The sequence below is a fragment of the Eupeodes corollae genome, chromosome 1 (assembly GCF_945859685.1).
Source record: "Eupeodes corollae chromosome 1, idEupCoro1.1, whole genome shotgun sequence".
Taxonomy (NCBI): domain Eukaryota; kingdom Metazoa; phylum Arthropoda; class Insecta; order Diptera; family Syrphidae; genus Eupeodes; species Eupeodes corollae.
In genome coordinates this window covers 280,827,608-280,854,304 of record NC_079147.1, presented here as the reverse complement: position 1 = coordinate 280,854,304, position 26,697 = coordinate 280,827,608, and the positions used below count along the sequence as shown (strand labels likewise).

At 34.0% G+C, this 26,697-nt stretch overlaps 2 protein-coding genes and 1 long non-coding RNA gene across 3 annotated transcripts in view; 2 read left to right on the top strand and 1 right to left on the bottom strand.

Annotated features, from left to right (window-relative positions):
* LOC129953918 (uncharacterized) overlaps positions 1 to 7,943 on the top strand; it is a 38,204-nt gene extending 30,261 nt beyond the window's left edge. Inside the window, exons 4-5 of the mRNA XM_056067463.1 lie at positions 7,410 to 7,535; positions 7,612 to 7,943. Coding sequence (XP_055923438.1) covers positions 7,410 to 7,535; positions 7,612 to 7,712 — 227 coding nt within the window. The 3' untranslated portion in view covers positions 7,713 to 7,943. The remainder of the gene's footprint in view (positions 1 to 7,409; positions 7,536 to 7,611) is intronic.
* Positions 7,944 to 12,065: 4,122 nt separating this feature from the next.
* On the bottom strand, positions 12,066 to 13,644 carry LOC129953914 (uncharacterized). Its single transcript, XM_056067457.1, has 2 exons — positions 12,784 to 13,644; positions 12,066 to 12,727 (listed from the first exon to the last, which is right to left on the bottom strand). Exons 1-2 carry the CDS (start codon positions 13,407 to 13,409, stop codon positions 12,280 to 12,282), a joined length of 1,074 nt encoding a protein of 357 aa, XP_055923432.1. The 5' UTR covers positions 13,410 to 13,644; the 3' UTR covers positions 12,066 to 12,279.
* Positions 13,645 to 17,433: 3,789 nt separating this feature from the next.
* Positions 17,434 to 18,057, top strand: LOC129953928 (uncharacterized). The gene is made up of 3 exons (XR_008782609.1): positions 17,434 to 17,564; positions 17,668 to 17,814; positions 17,897 to 18,057. It is a non-coding gene; the product is annotated as an uncharacterized LOC129953928 (long non-coding RNA).
* The last annotated feature ends 8,640 nt before the right edge of the window (positions 18,058 to 26,697 follow it).

The window sequence follows — 26,697 nt, the reverse complement described above, 5'->3', positions numbered from 1 at the left end:
TGGGCTTCTTTTGCGGTGTTCAATTAAAACTTAAAGAGTACTGAAAGCATTAGCCTCAGAAAAAAGAAGTCAGTTTCAGAATGAGAGATAGTAAGCTGAAAACCTTCGTTATTGTGTTCTAAACATTTGAAGTGTTTCTTTGGAAAAGCCATCCGCAGTACAGTAGAAATGTATATGAATAACAAACACATATATCCGCAGTAGAATGACTATACTTTTTTTTTATTTTTATATATTAATTAGCGTTAATTTATCTTTTTTTACAAAATTCCAATTGCACAATTTACATAGACATGGTTTCGATACCTTAAAAAAAATTGAAAGAATGTGATCAACCATAATTGGAAGGAAGAGCTAATGGTAGAAACCTTCACCAATGCTTACATAGTAAATATGCTTAAATTAAGGTGGGAACGAGAATAGAGATGGTAGTTTATCTCAACAAATTATTTGCAAGATACATTTATTTTACAGTTTGTGTAACACATTAAATAAAAAAATAAATAAATTTAATAAATAGAAATAATGATAACAACTGTATATAAATATCACAGTACAATAATACTTTTAATAATAGTTAGATCAGTCTTTTCATTTTGATAAAAGTAAATAAATAAATTAATAAATAAATAACAACAAAATATTAAATACATAAATACAAAGTATATATACAAATTAACCAACAAATAAATAAATAAATGAATAAGTCAACAACTTAATTAATAAGTGAACAATAATGTATTATAGTATCAATATATGGACTAATAAATACAAAAATAATTAAAGTAACTAAAACAAATTTATTAAATAAATAAACCCATCTATAAAATTAATTTGTCAAATTGAAAATTTTGACATTTCTCGACGTTTCAAGGTCCCTAGAGTAGAAATAAAAGATTTTTAGAAAGATGTCTGTTCGTGCGTGTGTACGTACGTTCGTACGTCCGTACGTTCGCGACGTTTTTTTCGTCCTCCATAGCTCAAGAACCAGAAGAGATATCGACTTCAAATAAATTGTGTTATACAGATAAAAACGCAGAAAGATGCAGAAAGGGCTCTCAAGAAAATTGCGTGGGTGGTTTTTTTACCATAGCAGTTTAAAAAAAAAGGTGAAAATTTTGGTTAACCCTAATATCTTACGAACCAAAAACGCTAGAGACTTGAATTAAATCTATATATATAAAAATCAATGCCACTTTTCGTTGTAATCTTATAACTTAACAATGACTTAACCGATTTTACTAATTTTGGTCTTCAATTATTCGTGGAAGTCCAGAGAAGGTTTGTACGTAAAGAAAATAAAAACAAAAATTTTAAAAGGTGTAAAATCAACATTTTCCTATACTCCCATATACAAACAATTTGTACTAATACTTAAAGAAATCCCGATTTGTTGATTACCTTGGAAATGTACAACGAAGCTGTAATAATATGACGTGTGTAACGATTGTAAATAAATCATTAGCACAATTGGGTATGACCGCACTAAATCGTGAGTTACGTGATTTTTTTGATCGTGAATTGCAACGTCAGCAGGAGTTCAATTCTAATGATTTAGGTTTTTGTGTACAATCGAATATAACCAAATTGAATTTTGAACAAGAACATGTGTATGACACAGTCATGCAAGCCGTTTCCAATAATACATTTGGATTATATTTCTTGGACGCACCTCGTGTTACAGGCAAAACTTTCGTTGTATCATTGATTTTTACGACTATTCGATCGGAACAGAAAATTGCATTGGCGCTCGCATCCTCAAGAATTGCTGCTACATTATTAGAAGGTGGTCAGACCGCACACTTTGCATTAAAATTGCCATTGAATGTACGGGTGATTAAAATTTCAACTTGCAATATTTCGAGAAATTCTGCAATGGCAAAAGTTCTGCGATTAACGTCAATTATTTTATGGGATATGTGCACAATGGCGAACAAAAAATCAATAGAAGCATTTAATCGAACAATGTTCTGATATTGCTGTCAAAAGACTTTCGTCAAACATTCCCTGTCATTCCTCGATTAACTCTTACTGATGAAATAAACGACTGTTTGAAGTCATCAATTCTTTGGAGATATGTATGAAAATTGACACTGAACATTAATATGCGTATTCACCTACATAATGATGCAACTGCTATGAGTTATCAAAAAATTGTTAGAAATTGGTCATGGCAAAACACAAATCGACAGTACCAACGGAATGATCACTTTACCGAACAATTTTTGTACAATTTCGTAATCGAATGTGTTTTTCCGAATATTCTTCAGAATTACAGAAATCATAATTAGTTGAGAGAACGCACCATTTTAGCACCGAAAAACTTTCATATCAATGCCATTTCAAATTCAAGCGAAACTGCCCGGTGTAGTCACTACATATAAATCAATTGACAGTTATGAATCAAGATGAGGCAATGAATTATCCAATTGAATTTTTAAATTCATTGGAACCGGCTGGTATACCACCGCATTGCTTGAATCTGAAAATGTATTCTTTGATTATATTATTGAGAAACATTAATTCACCAAAATTTTGTAATGGCACCAGATTGGCAGTGAAAAAGTTATTGCCAAATTTGATTGAAGCTATAATCTTAACTGGTAGGTTTGATACCTTCTATCCCTATTATTCCAACTGATTTGCCATTTGAATTCAAGAGATTACAATATCCTGTGCGTTTATCATTTGAGATGTTCATAAATAAGGCCCAAGGGAAAACACTTCACGTTTGTCGTGTCAATTTGGAGGAATCATGTTTTTCACATGGCCAACTTTATGTTGCCTGTTCCAGAGTCCGTACCCCCAACAGTTTATTTATTCATGCTCAAAATGAAAAAAAAAAACTAAAAATATTGTTTATCCAACTGTATTAGAGTAACCCATATGGACCCACCATAGTAAGAGTACCCAATTATTTTTTAGTTTTTACTCTTTGCTGATAAATATAATATAAACAATATATCATTTGGGTCATTTGGACTTTTAAATAGCAAGCAATTTAAAATATTTTTTTTATTTGAATAAATGAACTTTATAATCATTTTTTTGTAACTATGCCTTATACGTAGCGAAGCACGTACCGAGCCGCTAGTTGTATATAATAAATTGTAACGTGATATCAAAGAAGTATATTTTTTGAAAAAAATCCATTCAATGGTTTTTTTATAAATCAAAAAAAAAACTGAAAAAAAAATTTGTCACCTCCAAAATTTTACGACTAAAATATGATTTCATCTCTAAAACAATTTTGTGCAACGAAGAATAATGTTTTCGACATCTGATAAAATTTTAAGAAAATTCAAATTGACAGTTTTTTTATAAAAAATAAAAATCTTAAAAAACGTTACTCAAAGTTGGTAAAAATTGAATATCGATTCAAATATCTTTTCAAAAACTTGAAATTTAGGCTTCAAGCTTAATTTATCTTATAATAAATATAGAATAGAAATAGAATTGACAGTTTTTTTACAAAAAATAAAAAACCTAAAAAAAATGATTAAAAGTTGGTAAAAATTGATTTTCGACTCAAATATCTTTACAAAATTTGAGATAATTTACTTTCATCTTTCAAAAAATATTGTTGTAAATATTCAGTAAAATTTTGAAAAGAAATCGAATTGACAGTTTTTTTACAAAAAATAAAAACCTAAAAAATAAAATTAATAAAAGTTGGTAAAAAATGATTTTTGACTCAAATATCTTTTCAAAAATTTGAAATATTGGCTTCAAACTAATTTTATCTTATAAAAAATATTGTTTTCAACAGTCGATTAAATTTTGAAAAAAATCAAATTGACAATTTTTTTTACAAAAAATAAAACAATACTAAAACTAGGTAAAAATTTACTTTCGACTCAAATAGCTTTTCAAAAATTAAAAATATTGGCTTCAAACTTATTTTATTTCACAGAAAATATTTTTTTCCGTTTTTTCATAAAAAATAAAATGTACAAAAAATAGTACACAAATTTGGTAAAAATTGATACGAGTACAAACTTTTAAGCAAGACAAATTGACCTACCGCGTGCTGTTGTCATGTGTTCTTTCTGTCTGTTGTTCTTTCTTCTCTGTCCTTCTGTCTTGTATTAATGTCTTGTGTTGTTATCACCTTCCATAGCCTAGTTGCTCAAGGTGCTGTGTTCTCTACTCTGTACATTTATGTGCAGAGTAGTGTGAAATGTAATGTAATGTAATGTAATGTAGTATATGTGTTTTTGCACATTTACCCCATACTGGAGAACCATAAAACATAATTGCTTGAAATATGGATTTAAATATAAGTATTTTATTTTCAATACTTAGTTTGGATCTTCGATTTATGAAAGGATAAAGTGTTTTTGTTGTAACGTTGATTTTATTTACAATTTGACGTACATGGAATCCAAAGGTAAGTTTAGAGTCAAGTAATACCCCAAGGTACTTAGCCGAATAACCTTATTCAATTATTATTATTTTTTATCGATATGGATTCTGGACTTTCTTTTTATTGTGGAAAAGATAGCTTGAGTCTTATCACATTAAGATTGTATTGCAGCTTGGTTTAAATAGTGGAACCAAGTGAATCTGATACGAAAATGCAAGTGTATAAAATTGGCCCAAGCACAGACCCTTGAGGTACTCTTGAATGTATGTAAAATACATAAATCGGAAAGTTCATTGTTCACAGAAATTTGAAACTTCCGGAAGGACTTCACAATTTTTGATATGTATTAAAGAAAATTTAAAGTTTTTAATTTATGTATAAGCCCGTTACGCCAGACGGAGTCCAATGCCTTTTCAATATTTAAAAGTACCAAACCGGTACTTTTTCCAGAACTTAAGTTATTTTTAATATATTGAGTTGTTCTGTTAATTTGTTGAACAGTACTGTGAAAAGCTCTAAAGCCGAACTGTTCTGGAAGCAGTAGGTTATTTTGATTTATATAGATTAACATTTTAGATTTAATCAATAATTCAAAGCATTTGCTGAGTAAACTTAATAAACTTATTGGTCTATAGTGAGTTGGGTTGCAAGCACTTTTGACGGTTTTAATAAAGGAATCAATTTTGCTTTTTTCCATGTCGAAGGAAAGTAGCTTATTTTTATAACTATTAAATAATTGCTTCAAGAACCTTACTCCACTCTGTGGGAGATTTTTTAAATACAGATTTTTTATTGCATCAAATACCACAGATACTATACAAATAGGAGATAAAGTGAAATCTTGCTGCTGCAGATTTGGTTTTTATTCGAGGGTTTCATTTTTAGACCTTCGTACGTTTGATAACCCCTTGAGGCTTAATGAATGTTGAATGATCAATGTAGTGTTTAACATACAAAGCACTATGGCGTTATTTTCAGAGTCATTTTTTCAATTTATTTGAAGTAATGTTTGGTAATTTAATTAGTTTGTGTTTTTAAAAAGTTACTTACTTGCTTAAGGTGGTGTTACAGTCTGGGATAGACCCAGGTCGTAACTGTGTTTAGTTTCGCACGCCAAGTTAGTTGAGGTCTTCTATACCATCTGCGTGCGGAACCTGAGTCACGGTCTTTCTCTACTGCGCCGGCAACGTCCTTTTGAATTAAATTCGAAGACCTTCCGGACGGGAGGGTTGATGTCCATTCGATCTACATGATCCTATCATCTAAATCATTGGATTTTTATTCTTTTAACCATTTCAGTGTCGCTCTACAGCCGGTACAGTTCGTCATTATACCTTCTCCTTAAAACTCCGGAGACGGGGCCAAAAATCAACAGAAGACGCTCTCATCTTTCTTAAGCAGATCCAAACATCAGCGCCATAAATGAGAACCGCGGTGATGAGCGAATTATACATAGATGGTTATTTAAGATCCTCGAGAGAGGACTTTACTGTTCAATTGAATACTAAGTCCTAAGAAGCAGCTATTTTCAAGATTTATGATTCAGGGCTGGTGTCGTTGTCTGAATTTATAGCGTTGCCTAAATAGACATTTTCATTAACTACCTGAAAGTTATAGATGTCCATGGTGACGTTTTAACCAAGGCATCATCGTTCAATGTCCGTTTTCGATGACAGCATATACAAAATTGGTCTTACCCTCATTGACCACTAAACCCATGTTCTCCGCTTCTTTCGCAATGATCAAAACCGCTCCACTGACATCACGCTTTGATCTTCCATCTTTAATCTTCATCGGCGTATCTGAGTAATTCGATGGACTTCTGTAATATGCGACTCTAGAGTTGATTGTTGAGTTTTACACAATTATTTTCAGAACGATATTAAAGAAGTACCATGACAGTGGGCAGGTTCAGACACTATAAGGGCCTTCATTTTTGCAATCAACTGCATTCTTTTAACGTACATTTTGGCCAACGCAACCAGTTAGTTTTTCAAGTGTCATGAATTTCAAATTCAGAACCTTAGTTCTACTACAAGTTCATAGTAAAAATATTATTGTCCACAAAACACTTCTCAAGCAAGCTAAAAGTAAGTCACGATTTGGATTTTATATTGTCAAGAAATATTACTTATCTATGTTCCAAATTGACAAGGAAACCTTTTACAAAAGCATTAAATGAATAAATAAATAATAAAGTTCAGCTTTGTGTTCAAAGAAAAAAAACATGATCAACTGTCATTTTGACAAAAGTAGACTTGAATTGATAGTTAGGTAGATTTTTCTTGACTAACTTTCCTATATCAACTTTCCATTAAAGTAACCTTAATTGGAAGGTATTTTTTTGGCAGCTGGCCAATCGGATACTAGAAAATTGCCTTACTTTCAAGTCCCCTATTTCGTCTAAACCTGCCATTGTCAATAAATATAGGGGCAATTGTCATTCAGATTTCCACTTACATAGAGTCGAAAACATGAAAACAAATTAATTATAAATTATTCTTCAAATTTGCTTAGCACATCCTCTATAAAATTATCCGTTTTACTAAGTCAAAATAAGTTCTGGTCTGAGCTTAGCCAAAAGTCCGTAAAGCCAATTTTTCGTGAGTATCTCCATTACCAATAGGTCTAATGGGGTTAAAACATTTAGTGAAAATGTTAGTAACATTGGAATTTATAGAAACAGAGACAATCACAAAAGGTAGTTTTCGCGAACTTTGGTGGTCTATGACTTACGACACGAGATTTCACGACACAGACACGAGATTTTATGAGACTTTTTACACAATGTTTATACATAAAAAGGAAGGTATTAACTCATTTCCAGCTTATTATTTTTCATTCTGAAGAGAAAATCTTGTTTTACCATTCATGAAGTCGTTTAAGGTTTGCAAAATTAAAAAAAAAAAACTAGAAATACTTACAGTTTCTTGACCCGAAAAATTTTACAAAAGCAGATAGTTTTCAACCTAAATTTATTCACTCAATACAACTTAAAGTATATTAATCAGTCTTATTTTCTTTTATTTTTACATACTTTTAGAGGGATTGCCTTTCATTCCGCACATATGCTATGTTGGAGAAAAACAATATCAAGCATCGGTTGGATCGTGCTTTTTCTACGAAGAAGTGAAGGAATGTTGCTGTGCTCCAGCTTTGGCAAAACGATGTGAGTATTTGAAATACCCATATAATAGTTTTGAATTGATGATTTTAATTTATTTATATTATTTTTTACATTTCAGGGAAGCATATTTCAGCTGGTCCGACGAATACTGCATATCATCCCGCAATTGTTTTAGCTTTGGCAATTTTAACTAAATTTGGAACACACATGTGCTTTTAAATCATCTCCATTGTTAAAAAACAATACAATATTCAAATTGATGTGGCTTCGAAAAACAACAAAATAATAAAAATTTGTTGTATATTTTTTTTATTAAGACTGTAAAATAATTTTTAAGAATTATAATGTTAGTGGAAATTTTTAATTTATTGATGAAAGCTGAATAAATGGTGTTGGTACCTATTTCCCATACAGCATTTAATGTTGTCAGGACGGTACATTTGGTAAAAATAAATGAAAGTGAATGTATTTATTCAAATTATCTTGGCTTTAAAGTGATGAGTTTTAAGACAAACTGTTTGAATGGTAAGTCACAAATATCGACTTTAATTTACTGAAAATTTGGCAACGTGAGTTTCTTCCTTGAAAGTTTCATTTTCAAGTTCAGAATTTTGCTATATAATTCTTCAGCAACTGGTCCAAACTTCTTTTCATAAATCATTTGATGTTCCAAGTACAATTTAAAAAGGACCCTTTAGAAACACAACTTGCCGTATTATCACTCACGAGTCGCCTAAAAATATAAGCGAATGTAACTTTTTCGCATTGCTGTTTGCGATTCGCCAAGTTGACGTTCACCTTAAACTTCAAAAATTTGGCGAATGGAATGTTGTACTTTCTACAAATATGATGCAGTGAACAAGAAGCGTTAACTATTTTGATGGCTTTCTGTGGACTGACCTGAATCTACTTTTTAAAATGCCCATTGTGGCGCTCAGCGCCAAAACGGCCTAAGCCCAAAAAATCGTACCGCGAAAAGTAGGATTAAAAAAAAATTTGTTTTTAAAATATGTTATTTCTTTTTATTAATCTTTGATGAATATTATTTTTTTTTGTTTGTTTGTGGTTAATACTAATGCGTTTATTTACGAACAGAAAGAGCGTTTTAAACAATAAATAAGAAAAAAATGTGGCTTAGGCCATTTTGGAATTCATTTAAAATTTTGTTATTGATGCCAACTGAGGGTTAGGCCATTTATATAATAGCAATATTATTATAAGAGCGTTCATTCTTCTTCTTCTTCCTGGATGTCTTCATCTTCCGCTCTTGTATTTGTTTTTAAATTATTATAAAACGAGTGCATTATAGGAGTTATGAATTCCTTGAGTTCTTAAAGATCCTTAAACTTTGCAGCTCCAATTCCTCCTCTACGAATTCACTGGAGTTCCGCTTTGAAATGTCAATGTCTTGGTGGTGGATACTTTTCTGTTTGTCACTAGTTTCTCGATCAAAGAAATGTTTTTAAAGTCATCTGCTGTCATTTTGACTAAGTGGAATGGCTGCTTTTTTTTGCTGTGATGATTACACGATCCCAATCATCAGGTGTAAAAATGTACTTATAATACCTCTTTTCCTTTTCAATAAGACCGAAATCTTGATCACATGGTAGGAATGAGTGTCCAGATACTAAGAAGTTATGGTCTATCTGCCGTACATAAACGATTTGTTTGTAATAAGGTCATGAATACCAAGGCAATAGGTCCATAGCTTCCTCTTGTAGTAAGCTACTATTGTTTTTTTCATCAAATTGAAAGCTATAACTGCCTATTCATTGTTGTTAAGTTTCGAATCCAACTGCATCCCACTTCTAGCTGATTCAGCTTTTCGGTGGTGTAAATCTGTTTCGCTCGTTCTAGGTGTTCTATGCTTAAGTTCACGAGTAATACGACCAATTACCTGTAGAATCTGTTTAAAAAATCTTTTGCAGACTATCATTCCGACATTGTTGATAAGATCTCTTTGTTTCAATAACTCCAATTTGTCTACATAAATACGCATTTTGCAAATCATGATCAGCAATTTTATAAAAATTTTCAAAAATACTTCGCAAGTACTTTAACTGAAATGCTGATGACATTTTAACGGACATGGACATGCAATTGCATTTAACGTTCGAGCTGGCTTCACAAATCCTTTTACAGTCTTATAACATTTTCCTGAATTTCGCTGAATTTTACTTACGTGTTTATTCCATTTCGATTTGTTGGCAATTCTTTTCCTCGTAGGTGTTTTCAATTCATTTATGCATTCAACTTCAACTGCTGAATCAATTGGCCTTTCATTTTCTGGTAATTCTATCTGGGACTCTGTTACCACAATACCCAATGGCCTAGGTAATGTATCTTCAAAAGAAAGCGATGAAATTGATGAATCACATTGTGTAGGAGCGTACTCGGATCCAGAATTTTCAAAGTCTTGTAAACTTATGGAGTCAGCCTCAGACATGCTTCTTCACGTAGGTACAATTTCTTTGTCAAGCTAATACATTTTCAATTTAAATAAAGATCCATCAATAAATTTTACGAACTTACCTTTGACAAACAAGTGGATTTATTTCAAAATGAATAACTTTTTTTTAACGAGAACAACTAGTAAAAACAAGAACTACATGAACTAAAAGCGGAGAGGCAAAGAATTATCCAATAAATTATTTTCAAATAAACAATAATTGCATTGCCTAATCATTCGTTTCGATTTGCTATGCACTATTTGCATACGTTTAAATACCTATTGGCTAACATTATTTATTTTCAAAAAATATACCTACTCTTAAAATGTAGAATGCGTTTTTGACCTAACCCACACAAATATTTAAATTCTAGAATTCAATGTGGCCTAAGAAGCTTAGGCCGTTTTGGCATAAAACATTTTTGAATTTCATAGAGACGAAAAACAGTTTACCCCCATAAAAATACATCTAGTTTTATACGATATCACAGGTTCGATCTGCTTCTGCATAGTCAGTTTGATATTTTTTAAAATGAGGGATAGGCCGTTTTGGCGCTCATTATTTTTTCTTACCTTCGCATGTTTTTTTTATTGAATAGTCCTTCTCTAGACCCTGAGGAGGCATTTCTAAATGGAACGATTAAATACGGCAGTAGAGGATATCCCGAATCTCCTAGAATTTTTAAAAACAAATAATGCGTAGAACCAGGATATCTAGCATCAATAAATTTTATCACTTCATTATTGTCACAAGCCTTAAAAAGAAAAAGTTTTACCTGACCATCAAAATTCAATTTTGAAGGACGTGACCACCATCGCATTTAAGCTTTAAAAACCTTTTCTATTTAAATATTGGTGTTGTAACTGCGCAGAATCTATGATACCAATGTGAGTTCCGTCTACCCATCCAACTATACCTGTTAAGCCTGCTCTTTGAAAAAAATAGTTTCTCGCTTCTTGCTTTTCATAAGTGGACATATCTGCATTGATCCAAATTGGGCAGATTATTGCTTCAAGCAAATTAAGAACTTCGCTTAAAACTACTGAAACTGTAGGTTGGGAGAAACCTTGCTCAAAGTCATTTCCTACACTATTTTGATAACTTCCACATCTGAGAAATCGTAGAGCGCACGCAAGTTTTAAAATTGGTATAATTGCATAACTTTGAGTCGTTTCAAATCCTGAACTTATCTGACTTAAAACATATTTAAATGCGTGTTTGCTAAGCCGAAAGTATAACACAAATCTATGAAAAAAAAAAATCTAGTTAAATGTTTTCAAAGTAATTGCGCAGGTTCAGACGACGTTAGGGACTTAAAACTTAGGCAAGTTTCTAGTATCTGATTGGCCAGCTGCCAAAAAATTACCTTCCAATTAAGTCAACTTTAATGGAAAGTTGACTGGAAAGTAAGCCAAGAAAAATCTCCCTAACTATTAAGTCAATTCTACTTCTATCTAAATGATAGTTGATAATGTTTTTTCATTCAGCTGAAAGCTGAACTTTATTGCTGTATAATTTATTTACAGCTTCATTTAATACTTTCTGTAAAAGGGTTCCTTGTCAATTTGGAAAATAAATAATTAATATTTCTTAACAATACAAAATACAAATCGTGATGGACTTGTAGCTTTCCTGAGGAGTGCTTTGTATTTAGATAATAATTTTGTTGGTATTTTTTGTACTATCAACTTAAAGTAAAGGTTTGAAAAGTAAAGTTCTGAATTTGAAAAATGCATGACGTTTAAAAACTATCTTGGTTGGCTTGGTCAAAACTTACGTTCAAAGAATGAAGATAACTGCAAATGAAGTCCCTTATATTGGCTGTGCCTGCCCATTGTTAATTTTATTACAAATTATCTGGTACTTCCAGTGGGTTGGAAGCATCTCTTAAACTTCTCCTCAATTTGCAGACCATGATTAGTTCTTATTTATTTGTTACTTCTTCATTTTCATCCTCGAAAAACAATTTAACGCTTCTGATCATCTTTATTTCAAAGACGAACTACGGAGTTCGCCGTTGGTAATACCACCAAACAGTTAGTTCACCAAAACATTCGACTTAAGACGAATTTTCGACTCGCGAATGATAATACTCCCCATAAACAAAAGAAAGACATGAACCTACTTTTTAATTTGTTTTTATTTTTTCTTATACATATATAAAAATATTCTATATGGACAAACAACAGGTAAAGCTAGGAGGTTGGGAGTTAGTAATTTTGTATTCTCTTAAATGTAAAAATTAGATTCTTGTGGTACAAGCAGGCTTTGTATTTTATTTCGTGTAATGTTCAAGGTATTTAAAATGTAAACTGAAATAAGTGACGCGATTCAAGTCACATACTCGATCGGAAATTAAATGTTTTATTAAGAGCATTCACACAAGATAGAACATCCTCATGATCTTTTGACCAATCAGCTAGATTTCGTTCTAGATTGTTCAATCTCTGAACGCCCACTCTAAGCCCACCATGCTTAAGTGCTGCCACACAATGGCAAGTTAAGATTTTAAAGCATTGTCGCCTAATAGCATTGTGCGAGTTATTGTCCCATATGGGTGTTGCCCGGACATAGTTCCATGCCATAAGAGCATAGTCCAGCAAAGCATCCCAGTGTGATGAGTCGTGTAGCTTTCGGGTGTGACTTATGATGGCCGTCTTAAAAGCAGATACATGCATAACTGCCTTCGCATAGGCAGAGCTGTCTGTCTTCTTACACAATCGTGATGTGGGGAGACTTTTGAAGATATTGCGTTTACATAAAATCAATTCGTCTTCCAAATATCTAGAAAAACAGACTTGAGTTAGTTTTAAGTGTATTGAGAACAAATCGTCACTTACCCAATATCTGGCAATGGAAAATCACTGCGGATCACTTCTTCAAGCTTAGCATCCTTCGCAACTAGATGTCCAATCATCTCGACAAGTTGATTGTGACTGAGTCCTTTGAGCATCACGTCCAGGCTGGTATTGAAATTTGTTTGCGCCACCGGAGTTTCGTCTAGTTTAAGTTTCTTTACAATCGGAGTCATATTACACGGAGACCTAAAACCTGAGAGTCTTCCAATATTATCAGAGGCACAAGAGTCTGCAGATGGTGACTTTGAATAAGGTGTCTCAGTCATGAGAAGGCGTTTCCGGGGGGAACTTCTCAGTGTCATATGTGTAGCTATCTTTGTTGGAGTCTTCTGGAAGGGACTCTGTGAAGATAACTTGTCTGGGGACCAGGTAAGCGTGAAACGACGACGTCCTCGTTGTTTGATAACAATTTCATCAGGTGAAGCAACAGGGGATTCGTGATCCAAGGACATGTTATTGATGGCATTGTCGAAAATAGTTTGGTTTAGAATATTTGCCGGAGTTGGTTCTGCTGCTTCGGGATTCGTTGGTGTTGTAGCTACTCTGAGGAGTTCTAAGCGGTCGGGTATTTCCGATAGAGCTATTCTTGTATTGCGAGGTGAGGCCATTGTGTGGTGCGTTTTTGTTTTAAATGAAAGAAATGTTTATCGAAGTCCACTAGCAATTTCTGAGAAAGTCCAATTCAATTAATTGTTGATCGTTGTTATTTTAAACAAAGTCTTCTTATTCTACATAATTGTTTTGTAGTTTTATTTTATTAACTTAATTACACAAATTGTTGCTAATGCGTCATTTTCGCGCCCAAATAAAAAACAAACTTAAATTGAAAATGTCGGTTGTTGACAGGTGACCTGTTGAGAAAAAAAAACATGAACACCTGACAGCAGCCTTCATAAAGTTCACAACACAATGGGCCAGTTCAGGTTGTGGTGATCCAACAATATTAGATAAATATAATATGGTAGGAAAACTTGGATTTATTCTTTGACACCTAAAATACATTTAGTTGTTTTTTAATTAATGTCACTATTTCAAATCAAGTTCATGGTCTTAAAAACTAATGATGGAAAATATAAAAAAGATCTGTTTCCTTGCTATAATTTTGTTTTCTTTTTTGCTGGGCTTTTTATTGGAAAAGCGCACAATGTGAAAATCATTTTCAAAGTTTTGTCAAAATTGTTTAGAAACGTAATTCTATTACTTTACGATTCCTTAACGCCATCCTTTGTCTATTCCGAGTTATTGTAATCAATCAATTTATAAGTCAAGTTGCAAATTTCGACATTTTTCGACACATACAGAAAAAAAATCGAATAACGAAATAAATGGATTTTGAAAGTTTTCACCCAAAAGAAATGGATAGTACACTTGGTAAGTTCAATTATCCTTAATTAGTTTAAGTCAGTGCAGAAATATTCTTAACGAACACAAACAACTGCAGTTTTCTGTACAGAGTACTTTAGGGCAGCTAGTTGAACACAGCTTTTATTAAACTGATGTGCAAAAAGGATGTTAATAAACCACACCTATTTTTTTTATAAAATCAAATTTAAAAAAGTACACAATTGCTTGATCTCAAATATCTCCCCAAACAATAAAGCAATCGACTTCAATTAAATTTTCTCTAAACACAGACTTAAAAGCTAGTAACTGAACTTATTGACTTTCTGATAATCCAAATGTTTCGACAAAGCCAAACCGAGCCACCTCAGTTTCCCTATACGCGGTTTATTTTGTATCGGCCCAGGTCCATTTCGATCTTTGGCTCTGTTGTGTAGGCCTAGCTTTCACGGAAGTGAAACAAAAAAAAAATAAAGCAAGCCATGTACTATAAGGCCAAAGAGCCAAATGAATCTAAGCCGATCCAAAATCGACTGTGTATGGTGAAACTGATCAACTAACTGAAAGCTCAACTTTTTTACTCTGTGGTTTAATTATTTTCTGCTCAATTCTATTTAATGTTTTATATGAAAGGAGTCTTTGTCAAATTGAAAAAGGAATTAGTAAATTTCCTTAAAATATGAAATACAAGTTGAGATGGAATTAAGCTTGCCTAAGGAGTTTTTGTAGACTATTATGTTTTTGATAGTTTTAGCGCGAAGTTTGAAGTTTATGTCGCTTGAGAAACTAACTAGTTAGCTTGGTTAAAGTGAAAAATGAAAGAAGAATGCTATTGGCTGAAAATGAAGTCCCTTATTTGTCTGAACCTGCCCATTGTTGTTGGTTTTTGTTAATTTTGCTTAATCCCAGTATTAATAGACGGATTTAAAGTCTGGATATTGTCGATAACAATAAACTTATTCTCATATAAAAACCCCCTTAAAAGTGATTGCACCTCTTGACTTAAAATGCACATGCATTTAGAGTAAAACTATGATTTTGTATGAACAGATTTCTAAACTCTTACAGAAACTTGTAAAAAATTGAATAAATCTATAAGAATCCATATTGCTCTCTTAGCAAATATGTTTCAATTTGCTTAAAAATGGAATTAATTATAATGTTGGATTGCAAATCGTTAGAATAATATATTATAGTTACACAATGATCTTTTGCTAAAAAAAATACTTTTCTGTATTCCTTTAGGTAATTCAGTGTCCTGAAGATCTTATTACGTTATGTCAACGAAAACTGTATTCAATCATTGTATATATATTTACTAAAGTATTATTATGAGACGAAATTTTGTATTTCATCTTCACAACTATTGAGGGCGCTGCGTGTATCAAAGTACTTGGTAGGGAATTAAGAATGAGGAGAATATAACTAAAGAAAGAATGAGAAAAGCAAATTTGTTTAAGCTTCATAAGCATTAATATACATAAGCCAAAGTACAAATTTCAAACAAAGAAGGAATAATATGTTGCTGGTTTGTGGAGGGGAGAGGAGTGTGTATAAGGATAAGTCGATAAGGCGGAGAAGCTACCATACCTGGACAGGAACATCTGGAAAAGGAAAGAGGAACACCAGGAAAAAGGGACAGAGTATCTACTCCCGAGAACGTGGCCTGCTTGCTGGGCGCAGCGTTAGCTCGTCGGATATGGGGGGGATCTTGTTCCCGGAAGTAAACGTCACCAGCAGCCAAAAACATGTATCAGGCCGATTTATAAAAAATTGGACGCGGACGGACGTTCACCACCTCAAGGGCACTGCCGGTGTTATTGCAGTGTGGCCTATACCCACCCAACCATGAAAATCCTTAGGCCATGTTTGGATTTTCCCAAATTTTTATCGTTCTCGTGGAAATCAGGTCATTACCATCGTTGAAAAGCTGCTACCATCGGCACCCCTGTAACGTTCTTCAACAAATCATCTTCAACAACTCAATCGAAACCAAAATTAAACAAAAGCTTTCTTCTTTTCTCATTATAGGCGTCCAGTTTTATTATCACATTTAAACTTTATTTTTGAATGAACAAGAAAAACAAAATTAAATTAACAAAGTGCGTTAACAAAAAATAATTAAATGAAAAACTAAGGAAAAAACCAAAACGCAACGAAAAACAATTCTTTCGAGTCAAAAGAAACTACCAAACCGGAACATTTAAATACCCTTTTTTTTTGGTATTACCGAAACTCTATAAGCAAAACAAAAAAAAAACGTCCTAGGATCACCTACCCCTAGAGAGCTCTGTGGAGGTTGGTTCTAACCTGGAAAATCAATCAACACAATTTTTTTTTTTTCGCGTTGACCTCTTCAAAAACTTATTTTCATTGCTTACACATTACGATTAACAAATTAAATTAATTAGAAATTTTAAATAATAAATTAATGAAAATGTTATTTAATAAAATACTTTGGACGCCAAAAAAAAATAAATAAATATAGATAAAGACAAACACAAACACAAAGATTGACTTATCAGTCTGAACAATTCCTCCTCCCAAGTGCCTCTACACGGACCGGTGCTGACGGGAACCGGGGTGCTCTGGTGGACCAACAAGACGTTGCAAAACTATTTAAATTTTGTATTTAAATTGTATATTGCGGCTTAATGATGATATGGGACCGCCAATTATCAACCGCTTTTAACTATTTTTTCCCAAATTTGTCTTTATTGGGTTCATCACATCACGTTTGATTGGTTTAATTTAGTTTAAATCAATATTTGGTTAATTTAATTAAAAAAATTTCAAAAAAAAACTATGGCAACACTTATTCACCCGTTTGCTTTTTTTTGCAAGAATAAAAAGTTCTTCACATCACTCTCGAATTATTTTGTATCTCTTTTTTTCTTTTCTTTTTTGAAGTTAATAACTTTTTCTTAAAGTTAAGGTTTTTTTTTTTTAAATTTTTGTTTCATAAAATCTTTTTCAGCTTTTCACCACCAAACTCTTTTCTCGGTCGATTTCAAAAAAACTCCCCTGACTCGAAAAGGTTTTGTCTCGTCTTTAACAAATACCGATCTCGACGGCGCAAAATCAAGAATCCCTCTCCCTTCCGGAACAAAAATCGAACATCTCATCGTACGATCCGTCTAACTGAAAAAAAACATCACCCGATCCACATCTCTCAATCTTAATTATCACCTACCTTTCTTTGTATTGGTGAGCTAAAATCAACTTCGAATTCGAACTCATTCTGACGACTTTCATTTGTACTAAAGCTAAAAAGGAAATTTCTGGTTGTAACCTTCAACCGATAGATGGTGTAAGGTTAATGGTCTCATTACATTCAGATCAATTCAACTAAAAATTGGACGTTTAACTTTGTTTTGTACATAAAACAACACGAACAACTGGACACCTGATTATTACAAAAAGTACGTAATGAACAAATAAAAACAATAAAAACGGCTGATGCAAACGTGCATTATGGTACTGTGTCCTTATAATTCATCTCTTTCCTTTCCAATCTCTATCTAGCTTTAGAATTGACATTTAGTCGAAATGGTCTATTTCAACTCGACCCCATGTAAACATAAAAAAGTACGAAGTCTTTATAACCAGTATTCTCTGTCGTCTGTCATTCAAATCCAAACCAAATCAACCCGACAATCAACATGGTGGTAGGTAAGTAAATAATTCGTGGTTTGTTTATTATTTGCATCGATTTATTATTTACAAACCTAATAATAATTTTTGTTTCTTTTAGGTCTGGGAGGCAGTCCACCAGGCGTCCGCAACAAAATTTGCTACTTATTGGGATACATTTCCAATAAGGAGTAAAAATGCACGGAGTGTAGACGGTCGCCTGGTATGTATGTAAAATAAACATGCAGATGCCTATCCTAAGGAGGATGGAAAACTACCAGGTATGTAGGTGCACATTTAGCATTCCCTTTTTAATTTAACTTTTTTTTTCAATTTCATGAAAGAGAGAAGTCTTTTACCTGCCGAGATGAAAAATCAATTAAGGGAAGCATCAATGGACAAAAATAATCCATGCAGATATGTATGTATATCAAAACATCAACGGCAAGGTTATGGTGAACCCAATTGAACCGGAAAATACAGTGCGGCTACCTTAATCTCTCTTCAGTAATCTTATGCGGACTTGAATTTTTGTTTATGTTTTGTCTGTGCTGTGGGGAAAAACCCACGGTTCAAGCCGGGCACAAAAAAATGTCGAAGTGTAGGCGACCTTTCTTCACCAACCACTGACTAGGCTTCTGTGAAGGTTAGTACCATTATTTTATAACCTATTCTAATCTAATAATTTGTGTTTGTATTCATTTTTAGCAGATTGTGTTTATTGAGTGGTATGGGGACAAAAGTTATTTCCAATGATTTGCGAACCATCTTTTCAACTAATTTACTGGAGAAATTATTATGGGTGAGTGTTTTAAGTATTTGTATTTACATATTCTAGAATTAAGCGTTATTAAAGCGTTCAATTGATTCAAACATGCAAGACATCACAAATTAATAAATAAATTTCAATAAATAAATGAAGGATACAAATAAAACTTAAATCTAGTATCACAGTTGTGTAAAAAGTCAAAAAGTATAGTAAAAAAATTGTAAATATCACAGATTACGAAAAATATAATTAACTAAACTACCATTAAACTAGATTAAAGTAAATATCACAGCTTATAAAAAATATAATTAGCTTAACTATCAGTCTTCAAAAGGTATTCAATTTATAAAATCACAGATGCTTAATAGTTTTTATCACAGTTAAGTACCCAGGTATCTATTTTAAATTTTAATCAAAACCTATAACAAAATTTCAATAAATAACATTAAGTAACCTAAGTAAAACTAATTTTTTTTTTTTGCATGCAACTAATAAAATTTCTACTAAGTCAACTAAAATAAAAAGCGTTTTTTAATAAAAAAACTGTTTAGGTACAGGGTGTTAATAAAAAAAAACGTCAGGTACTATATGAAATATATAACAAAAATAAATAAAACAGATAAACAAAACAGTAGTATGACGACTCAGAAACCAATTCTTCGAAAAAGGATTTCCGTTCAGATAGACATATTTTTATCGGGTTTTTAAATCAGTTTAGCCTAAGTTTGACATAGACTTATTGTTTTAAGTCCTTTGCATGAAATATGCCCACTTTCTTTCCGTTTAGGGTTTCGAGTTCATACATATGACTCCCTATTTGTTTAACAATTCGACACTTAACATATTTTGGGGACAGCTTGGCGGACAAACATTTTGAAGAATCGCTCAAAATAAAATTCTTTCTATATACTTCCTGTCCGGGCACATATCGGGTATTTTTAGTTCGGACGTTATATATTTTCGCCGACTTCTCATTTGCTTTTAAAATATTTTCACGGATTTGATTTCGAATGCATTGCAATCGGCTTTGTCGGGGAAGAATCAACAACTCGTTGTCGTCCATCGCGTTCAACTTTTTCGCCAGTTCATAACTACTACCGTGCATCATCATATTAGTACCAAATAAGGCATAATATGGGGATACACCAGTAGCACTATGAACTGCACTCCTTAACGCACACGCAATATCGCTAAGGTGCGTATCCCATTCTCTTTGATCGTTTTTAAGGTATGATCGGATAGCAGCTAACAACGAGCGGTTAACCCTTTCCGACGCATTCGATTGCGGTGAATAAAAAGCTGTTTTAAAATGTCTTATTCCATATTTGGTGATAAGATTCTGAAACTCTTTTCCCACAAATTGTTTTCCATTATCAGAATGGATTATGTTTGGAACTCCAAACATATTAAAAACTTCCTCTTTCAAGAATTTTATCACTTTCGAGGACGTTGCTTTTCTCAAGGCTTTTAATAACACAAATTTGGACAAATGGTCTAAAACAACGAAAACATACACATTACCTAATTTTGACCTAGGATAAGGTCCTAAAAAGTCAATGTATATTTTTTCGAAAGGACGATTACTACAATAGGACGTTACGATAGGGGGACGGGTTACTTGATTTGACGCTTTACATTGCTTACACACACTACAGTTAGAAACATATACGCGAACATGCACAGTCATATTAGGCCAGAAAAAATATTGTCGAATCCTATCTAACGTTTTGGCTATTCCCCCATGGGCAGCCTTAGGGGGATCATGTGCCCTGCTTATAATTTCTTCTGTCAGACCTGACGGAACCCAAAGAAGCCAAGAATGCTCTAGCATCTCTTCTTCACCTAACTTCTTGAAAGCTTTCTTATAAACGTATTTATCTTCAATTTTTAAGTCGGGAAGTTCGTCGGGGCGATTATATATTTCTTCTATAAGATCTAGATATTCTTCTGATTGGAATTCTACTGATTCCAAGTCGATCAACGGGGCAACATCATCAAGAGCCAGAGAATCTACATGTACCCGAGAAAGAGTATCCGGTACTATGTGTTGGCTACCTTTACGGTGCTGTATGTCGAAGACATAGGCCTGTAATGACAAACTCCACCTAGCAAGTTTCCCACTTAAGTCTTTCATACTCATCAGCCATTGAAGGCTGGAGTGATCAGTAATGACCGTGAAATCCATGCCTTCGACATACGGCCTGAATTTCTTCACAGCCATCACTGCGGCCATGCACTCCTTCTCAGTCACACTGTAATTTCTCTGACTTTTGTTAAATTTCTGCGAGAAATAAGCGATTGGGTATTCTTCTCCCTCATCATCTACTTGAGACAATACCGCCCCTATACCCGCGTCTGAAGCATCGCACTGGATAAAAAATCTTTTAGAAAAATCAGGGCGTGAAAGAACAGGAGCGGAGATCAACGCTTCCTTCAAATCTTCGAAAGCTTTCAACGCTTCTTCCGTCATCTTAAACTTCGCGTTCTTCTTTTTAGTTAAGTCAGTCAGAGGGGCGGTCAGGGTGGAGAAGTCTTTTATGAATTTTCGATACCACCCTGCCATGCCCAGTAACCTCCGAACTTGTCTGATAGTTTTTGGGATCGGGAAATCTTTTATTGCTTCTACCTTAGCTGGATCGGTTTTGAATTTCCCACCACCAACAATGAAGCCCAAATATTTTAACTCCTTGAAGCAAAACTTTGATTTCTTCATGTTGATGGTGAGATTAGCCTTGCGCAAACATTCAGCTACTTCACTTAACAATGAGAGATGGGTCTCAAAATCCGGCGCCATGATAAGCAAATCATCGAGGTACACAAAGACACGCTCCCTAAGTCGTGCAGGAATCACCTTGTCCATCAACTGGCTCAACCGTTGAGCAGCATTACACAGCCCAAACGGCATCACAGTGAATTGGTACAAGGGTCTTCCCGGTACCGCAAAGGCAGTCTTTTCTCTACTCTGCTTCTCCAGCGGTATTTGCCAAAATGCTTCTTTCAAATCTATACTACTCATGTAGATGGCATCCGGAAATCGGCTGGTAAGTCCCTCGATATGAGGAAGAGGATTAGCGTTCTTTTTCGTCAGTGCGTTCACCTTACGAGAATCGAGGCAAAGTCGATTTTTGCCTGGTTTCCGCAAGAGAACCACTGGCGAACACCACGGACTATCACTTGGCTCAATAACGCCGAGACTCAACATCCGATCCAATTCTTCGTATAGTATGGCTTGTATCGCTGGAGACACAGGGTAGTGACGCTGTTTCACAGGGAGAGCATCCCCTGTATCAATGATGTGCTCTATTAACGTCGTCTTTCCAAGACCGTCGCGTTCAAAACATAAAAATTGATCCTTTATTGCATCTAGTCTGGCTTGCTGCTCAGATTTCAACTGATGTGCATTAGGATCCGATGGTTCATCCATCGAAAGACTACTTATAATGTTCGGGGCTAATTGAAACATTTTCCAGAAATCTACGCCTAGGTAGACTTCCTGGTCCAAACTAGGCACTAGAAAGAAAGTTAGCTTCTCTTCTCTTTCCTTATACTGTACGTTAAGCTGTACTTTCCCCACAATGGACTGACTTTTACCGTCGGCTGTTTTGACTCCGGACTTATATGGCGTCACTCGACAGCCGAGCTCCTTGACCAGTTGCATACAATTTTTGCCAAGTATACTAACACTGGCTCCGCTGTCTAGCAAACCTAAAAATTCTTTCGACTTTAATTTGATTTTTGCATACGGTCTAGGATCTGACTCTATATTTAAAACAGTCGACAAAATCTTAGATTCGGTCTCTTTTCGGGCTTTATATCGGGCTCTTGCTTTTAAAATATTTCCCGGCGGGGTATACCCTTTGCTATTAAAAATACGATCTCTTGCTTTATTATACTCACTTATACGGACATGTAACGGCTTTATTTTTAAATAGTTTTGTGTAATCTTATTATCTAAATTTGTTTTTGTACTTCCTTCTCGTTTTAAAATTGTAATTTTTGTCTCACTTTCACATGGAAACATATCTAATAATATCTCTTTTTCAGATTCTTTATTTTTGTTATGGTTTTCTATACCTATTGGGGGTACTGTTTCGGGATTGCACGCGATTCCCCCGGAGCTTTCGCGTCCCTCGCTCGGTTTTCCGAGTGGCATCGCGTACAGTTGGTTGTATAGTACCCCTCTAGACCGCAGTTGTAGCAATGAACAATGCGTCTATCTGAGGGGCAGTTGAACCACGTATGGCCCCGCTCCTTGCAGTTCCAACACTCAAGAGTTGAAGCATCGACTTGTTTCCGAGGAGGATTTTTGGATCGTGCCTGACCGAACTGGTAAGCCGCTAGTTGTTCCTCCGAAGACTGGTACTCTTCTTCATACTCCAGCTCGTTCACCCCAAACCTAGCTGGAGGCCTACCAGATGGTTTCGGTAGTTCCCGATCTCTCTTCGGAAACGCAGCTTCTGCTTCCTTGCAAACGTACCTCAGTTGATCAAGGGAAAAGATAGCTTGAGGATACACTAAATTTCTCACTTTTTCGTTGAGGTTCCGTTTTATAGTTTTAACCATGTCAAGCTCGGGAATTGGCTTGCGCAACTGATACCTCATTTTATTAATTGCTACGAAGAATTCCTCACTACTTTCGTAGGAATATTGTTTACGTTCTAATATATTTCTTACAATTTCTAGATCAGTCATCGGGTTCTGATATCGGCTAAGCAAAGCTTCTTTTAATGTTGGCCAGTCTAAATCTTTATCTACCTGATACTGCCAGAACCAATCGTATGCCGGGCCTGAGAGCAGTTGGTGGAAGTCTCTCAGTACCTCCTTCCACGGAGATGCATATTGCTTCTGCTGTTTCTCTACCCTTAACACGAATTCTTCGACTGTCAGGTGGTTGGACAGACCATCGAACTTCCCTATACCCCATTTATCTACCCTTGTTGGAGCGCGATATCCAGAAGTCATGTACGGACTTATAACTGGAGGTGGATAAGGAAAAGGTGTGTATGGAGTTTGAGAACTCCCAAAAACTGTATTTCGATGCCCTACTGGTACGAACGCACTTCTACCTGGATTAGCTAAAGGATTCGTATACACCGGTGGTGGCCCTGCAGGAGCAGGGTTATAACTAGCTATTGGTGATGGACCTACCTGAACTGGATTTGGTACTGGTGGCTGCACTGTTGCGGCAGGTGGTTGACTAGGTGTCGGAATACTGACTGGTGGAACTGGTATCGCCAGCGTTAACTTTTCCAGAAAACCACTTAGTTGATTCTGGATACTTTCATTGATAGCTTTCTCAACATTATGTTGTAACGCATCCTGACATCTAGACATACTTCGGGTAATTTCAGACTGTATAAATTTTGTTATATTCTCAGGAATAACTTTCTTTTCTTTTGTTTTAGGCCATGATCGAATCAGACTATCGAGTACACCTCTAGATCCCTGGTTGATATGGTTACCCATTGCCCTATCATCAAATTCTGGACCTGGACAGACTTGCCTAACAGTGTCGTCGACCCCTGCACCACTAAGATCACTATAAGGCGGGGTTGAGATTGAACTGGTGTTATTGCTGACATTCGGATCGTTTGGGTTTTTAGCGTTTGGATTAGTACAATTTGCATTTATGGGAGTTGTGACAGTTGTGACTACACCGTTAGAATTGGTTATATTTCGAGATGCGGATCGGGTTTGTCTATCAGTTGGAGGTGGTGAGTGTACGACTCGACGCCTAGCACCTGTGTTTGTATTTCTTGTCATTCTCTCCTCTTCTATTTCAGCATCCCTAATCATTCGCTGGATACGATCATCTTCCTCTTTTTTATTTTCGTGTGCCATTTTTAATTATTATAATCACTTCTATCGACAAAAATAACGAATAAGAGTGGTGAGTTTTGAACTTATTTAATTTTTTTTTTCTTTTTCCTTTTCTTGAAAACCTTTTTTTTTCCAAAAACTAATACCTTACAGTAAACTAATAAACGAAAAAAATATTGTAATGAAAAAGAATATGAATTAAATAATCGAACTTTAACCTTTCACCAAAATTTAAAAACAAAAATATGGAAATGTAACAAAAAAAAAAGTATGTAAATGAAAAACAAAAAAATGTAACTTACAAAAAAAACTGAATAAATAAATAAATTAACAAATAACGAAAATGTTTAAATAGATGAAAGAAAATAATTATAAATAACGAAGAACGAAAATTGAAATTAATAAATTAATAAGAATTAAAGATTTTTGTTTTTTTTTTTTCGAATGTAATCGAAGACTTAAATTTAATAATTTAAAAAAAAATCTAAATGTATTTTCAAAAAAAGATTGTAATTAATTATAGAATTGTTTTCAAAAACTGTTAAACTAAACCTAGTAAATTTTCAATAAAAACAACAATTTATAGTTCAAAAAGCAAAGGTGTAACAAAAAAACTATCACTAAAAAGAAACAAATTTTCTAAATTATATTATTTTTTTGAAAAACTTAAAGTAATTTTTCCATAAAAAAAAAACCTAAATTTTACCAAAAATGATTAAGAAATGATTTCTAAAATCTCTAATATCAGAATTTTATCGAAAATACTTGAATTAGAAAATTAAGAAAACAATTGTAAACATTAACTAAATAAATGAACAAAAAAAATACCAAACTGAAAACCAAACTTTTTCACTTAAAAGGAAAATCTTAACTTTGAAGTAATTTTAACAAAAAAGTTAAATTACAATTAGAACCCAATTTAGGAACTTCTTAAATGAGGCTTAGAAGAAAAGAAGGAACAAAAAAAAACGAAAAACGAAATCAGATATCGAAGTTCCAAAAAAAAAATGTATGTTCTTTTTTGAACTTATCTATTTGTATTATTTTATGTTTTGTGTGTGTTTGTATTTATTCTTATGTACATTAGTTTTAATATTTCAAAAAAAAGGTTATTATTTAGCAAATTCTTTAATAATTTGTTCTTAAGGCGTATGTATTTGTTGTAGATGTTGTATCATAAGCATACGGGGTGCTTCAGGTAGTTAATTCAACGATGTTTTGACCTGAAGAGTTGGAACGACTTTTCTTTAACTATTTACTAGTGTTTTGAGACTTCAGACGGACTAATTTAAACTTCCCTCTGGGTGGTGAAATTAAAGGATAAGGAACAATTTAACAAATTACATTACAAAGTTATTTTCCCATACCCGCAATTCAAGTCTGCCTCTAGGGCTTTCGTTGAAGACATGGCGTTTGAAGAAAAATAAACATACGAAAAGAGAAATGAATTTAAACAGAATATTGAAAATCATGCTACAATGTCCGACACCCTGCCAAACACGGTCACTATTTCAACAAATGCTTTATAAAAAAAACTGTACAAAAGGATAAGAAAATGAAAATCGTATAGAAAAGTAAAAAAAATAATAATAAGGATGAGGAAAAAGGAATACGAAACAAAGGTGGTAACTGAAACTTACTTCCACTTTCCAGAGCCAGTCGCAATTCAAACCTAGCATGTCAGGGACTTCCTAGATGAAGACATACTGTACTCTGAAAAGATCTCTGCAAGACCAGATAAAACACCTAACACACATCAACCGCAGTCACTGAAAATTTTCAACAAATCGTCGCAATTTACACGAGTCCGTCTGTGACCTTCCCTGTAAAGACTTACAAAAGTTAAAAAATTTCAGTAAGTGTGGTTGTGAACTATAACAACATAAAAAAACTGAAACGAATACTACAAAAATCTAAGACGAATGCCTAAGACGTTGGCTTAGACATTGCCTCAGACGTTGGGCGCCATTTTGTTGCTGGTTTGTGGAGGGGAGAGGAGTGTGTATAAGGATAAGTCGATAAGGCGGAGAAGCTACCATACCTGGACAGGAACATCTGGAAAAGGAAAGAGGAACACCAGGAAAAAGGGACAGAGTATCTACTCCCGAGAACGTGGCCTGCTTGCTGGGCGCAGCGTTAGCTCGTCGGATATGGGGGGGATCTTGTTCCCGGAAGTAAACGTCACCAGCAGCCAAAAACATGTATCAGGCCGATTTATAAAAAATTGGACGCGGACGGACGTTCACCACCTCAAGGGCACTGCCGGTGTTATTGCAGTGTGGCCTATACCCACCCAACCATGAAAATCCTTAGGCCATGTTTGGATTTTCCCA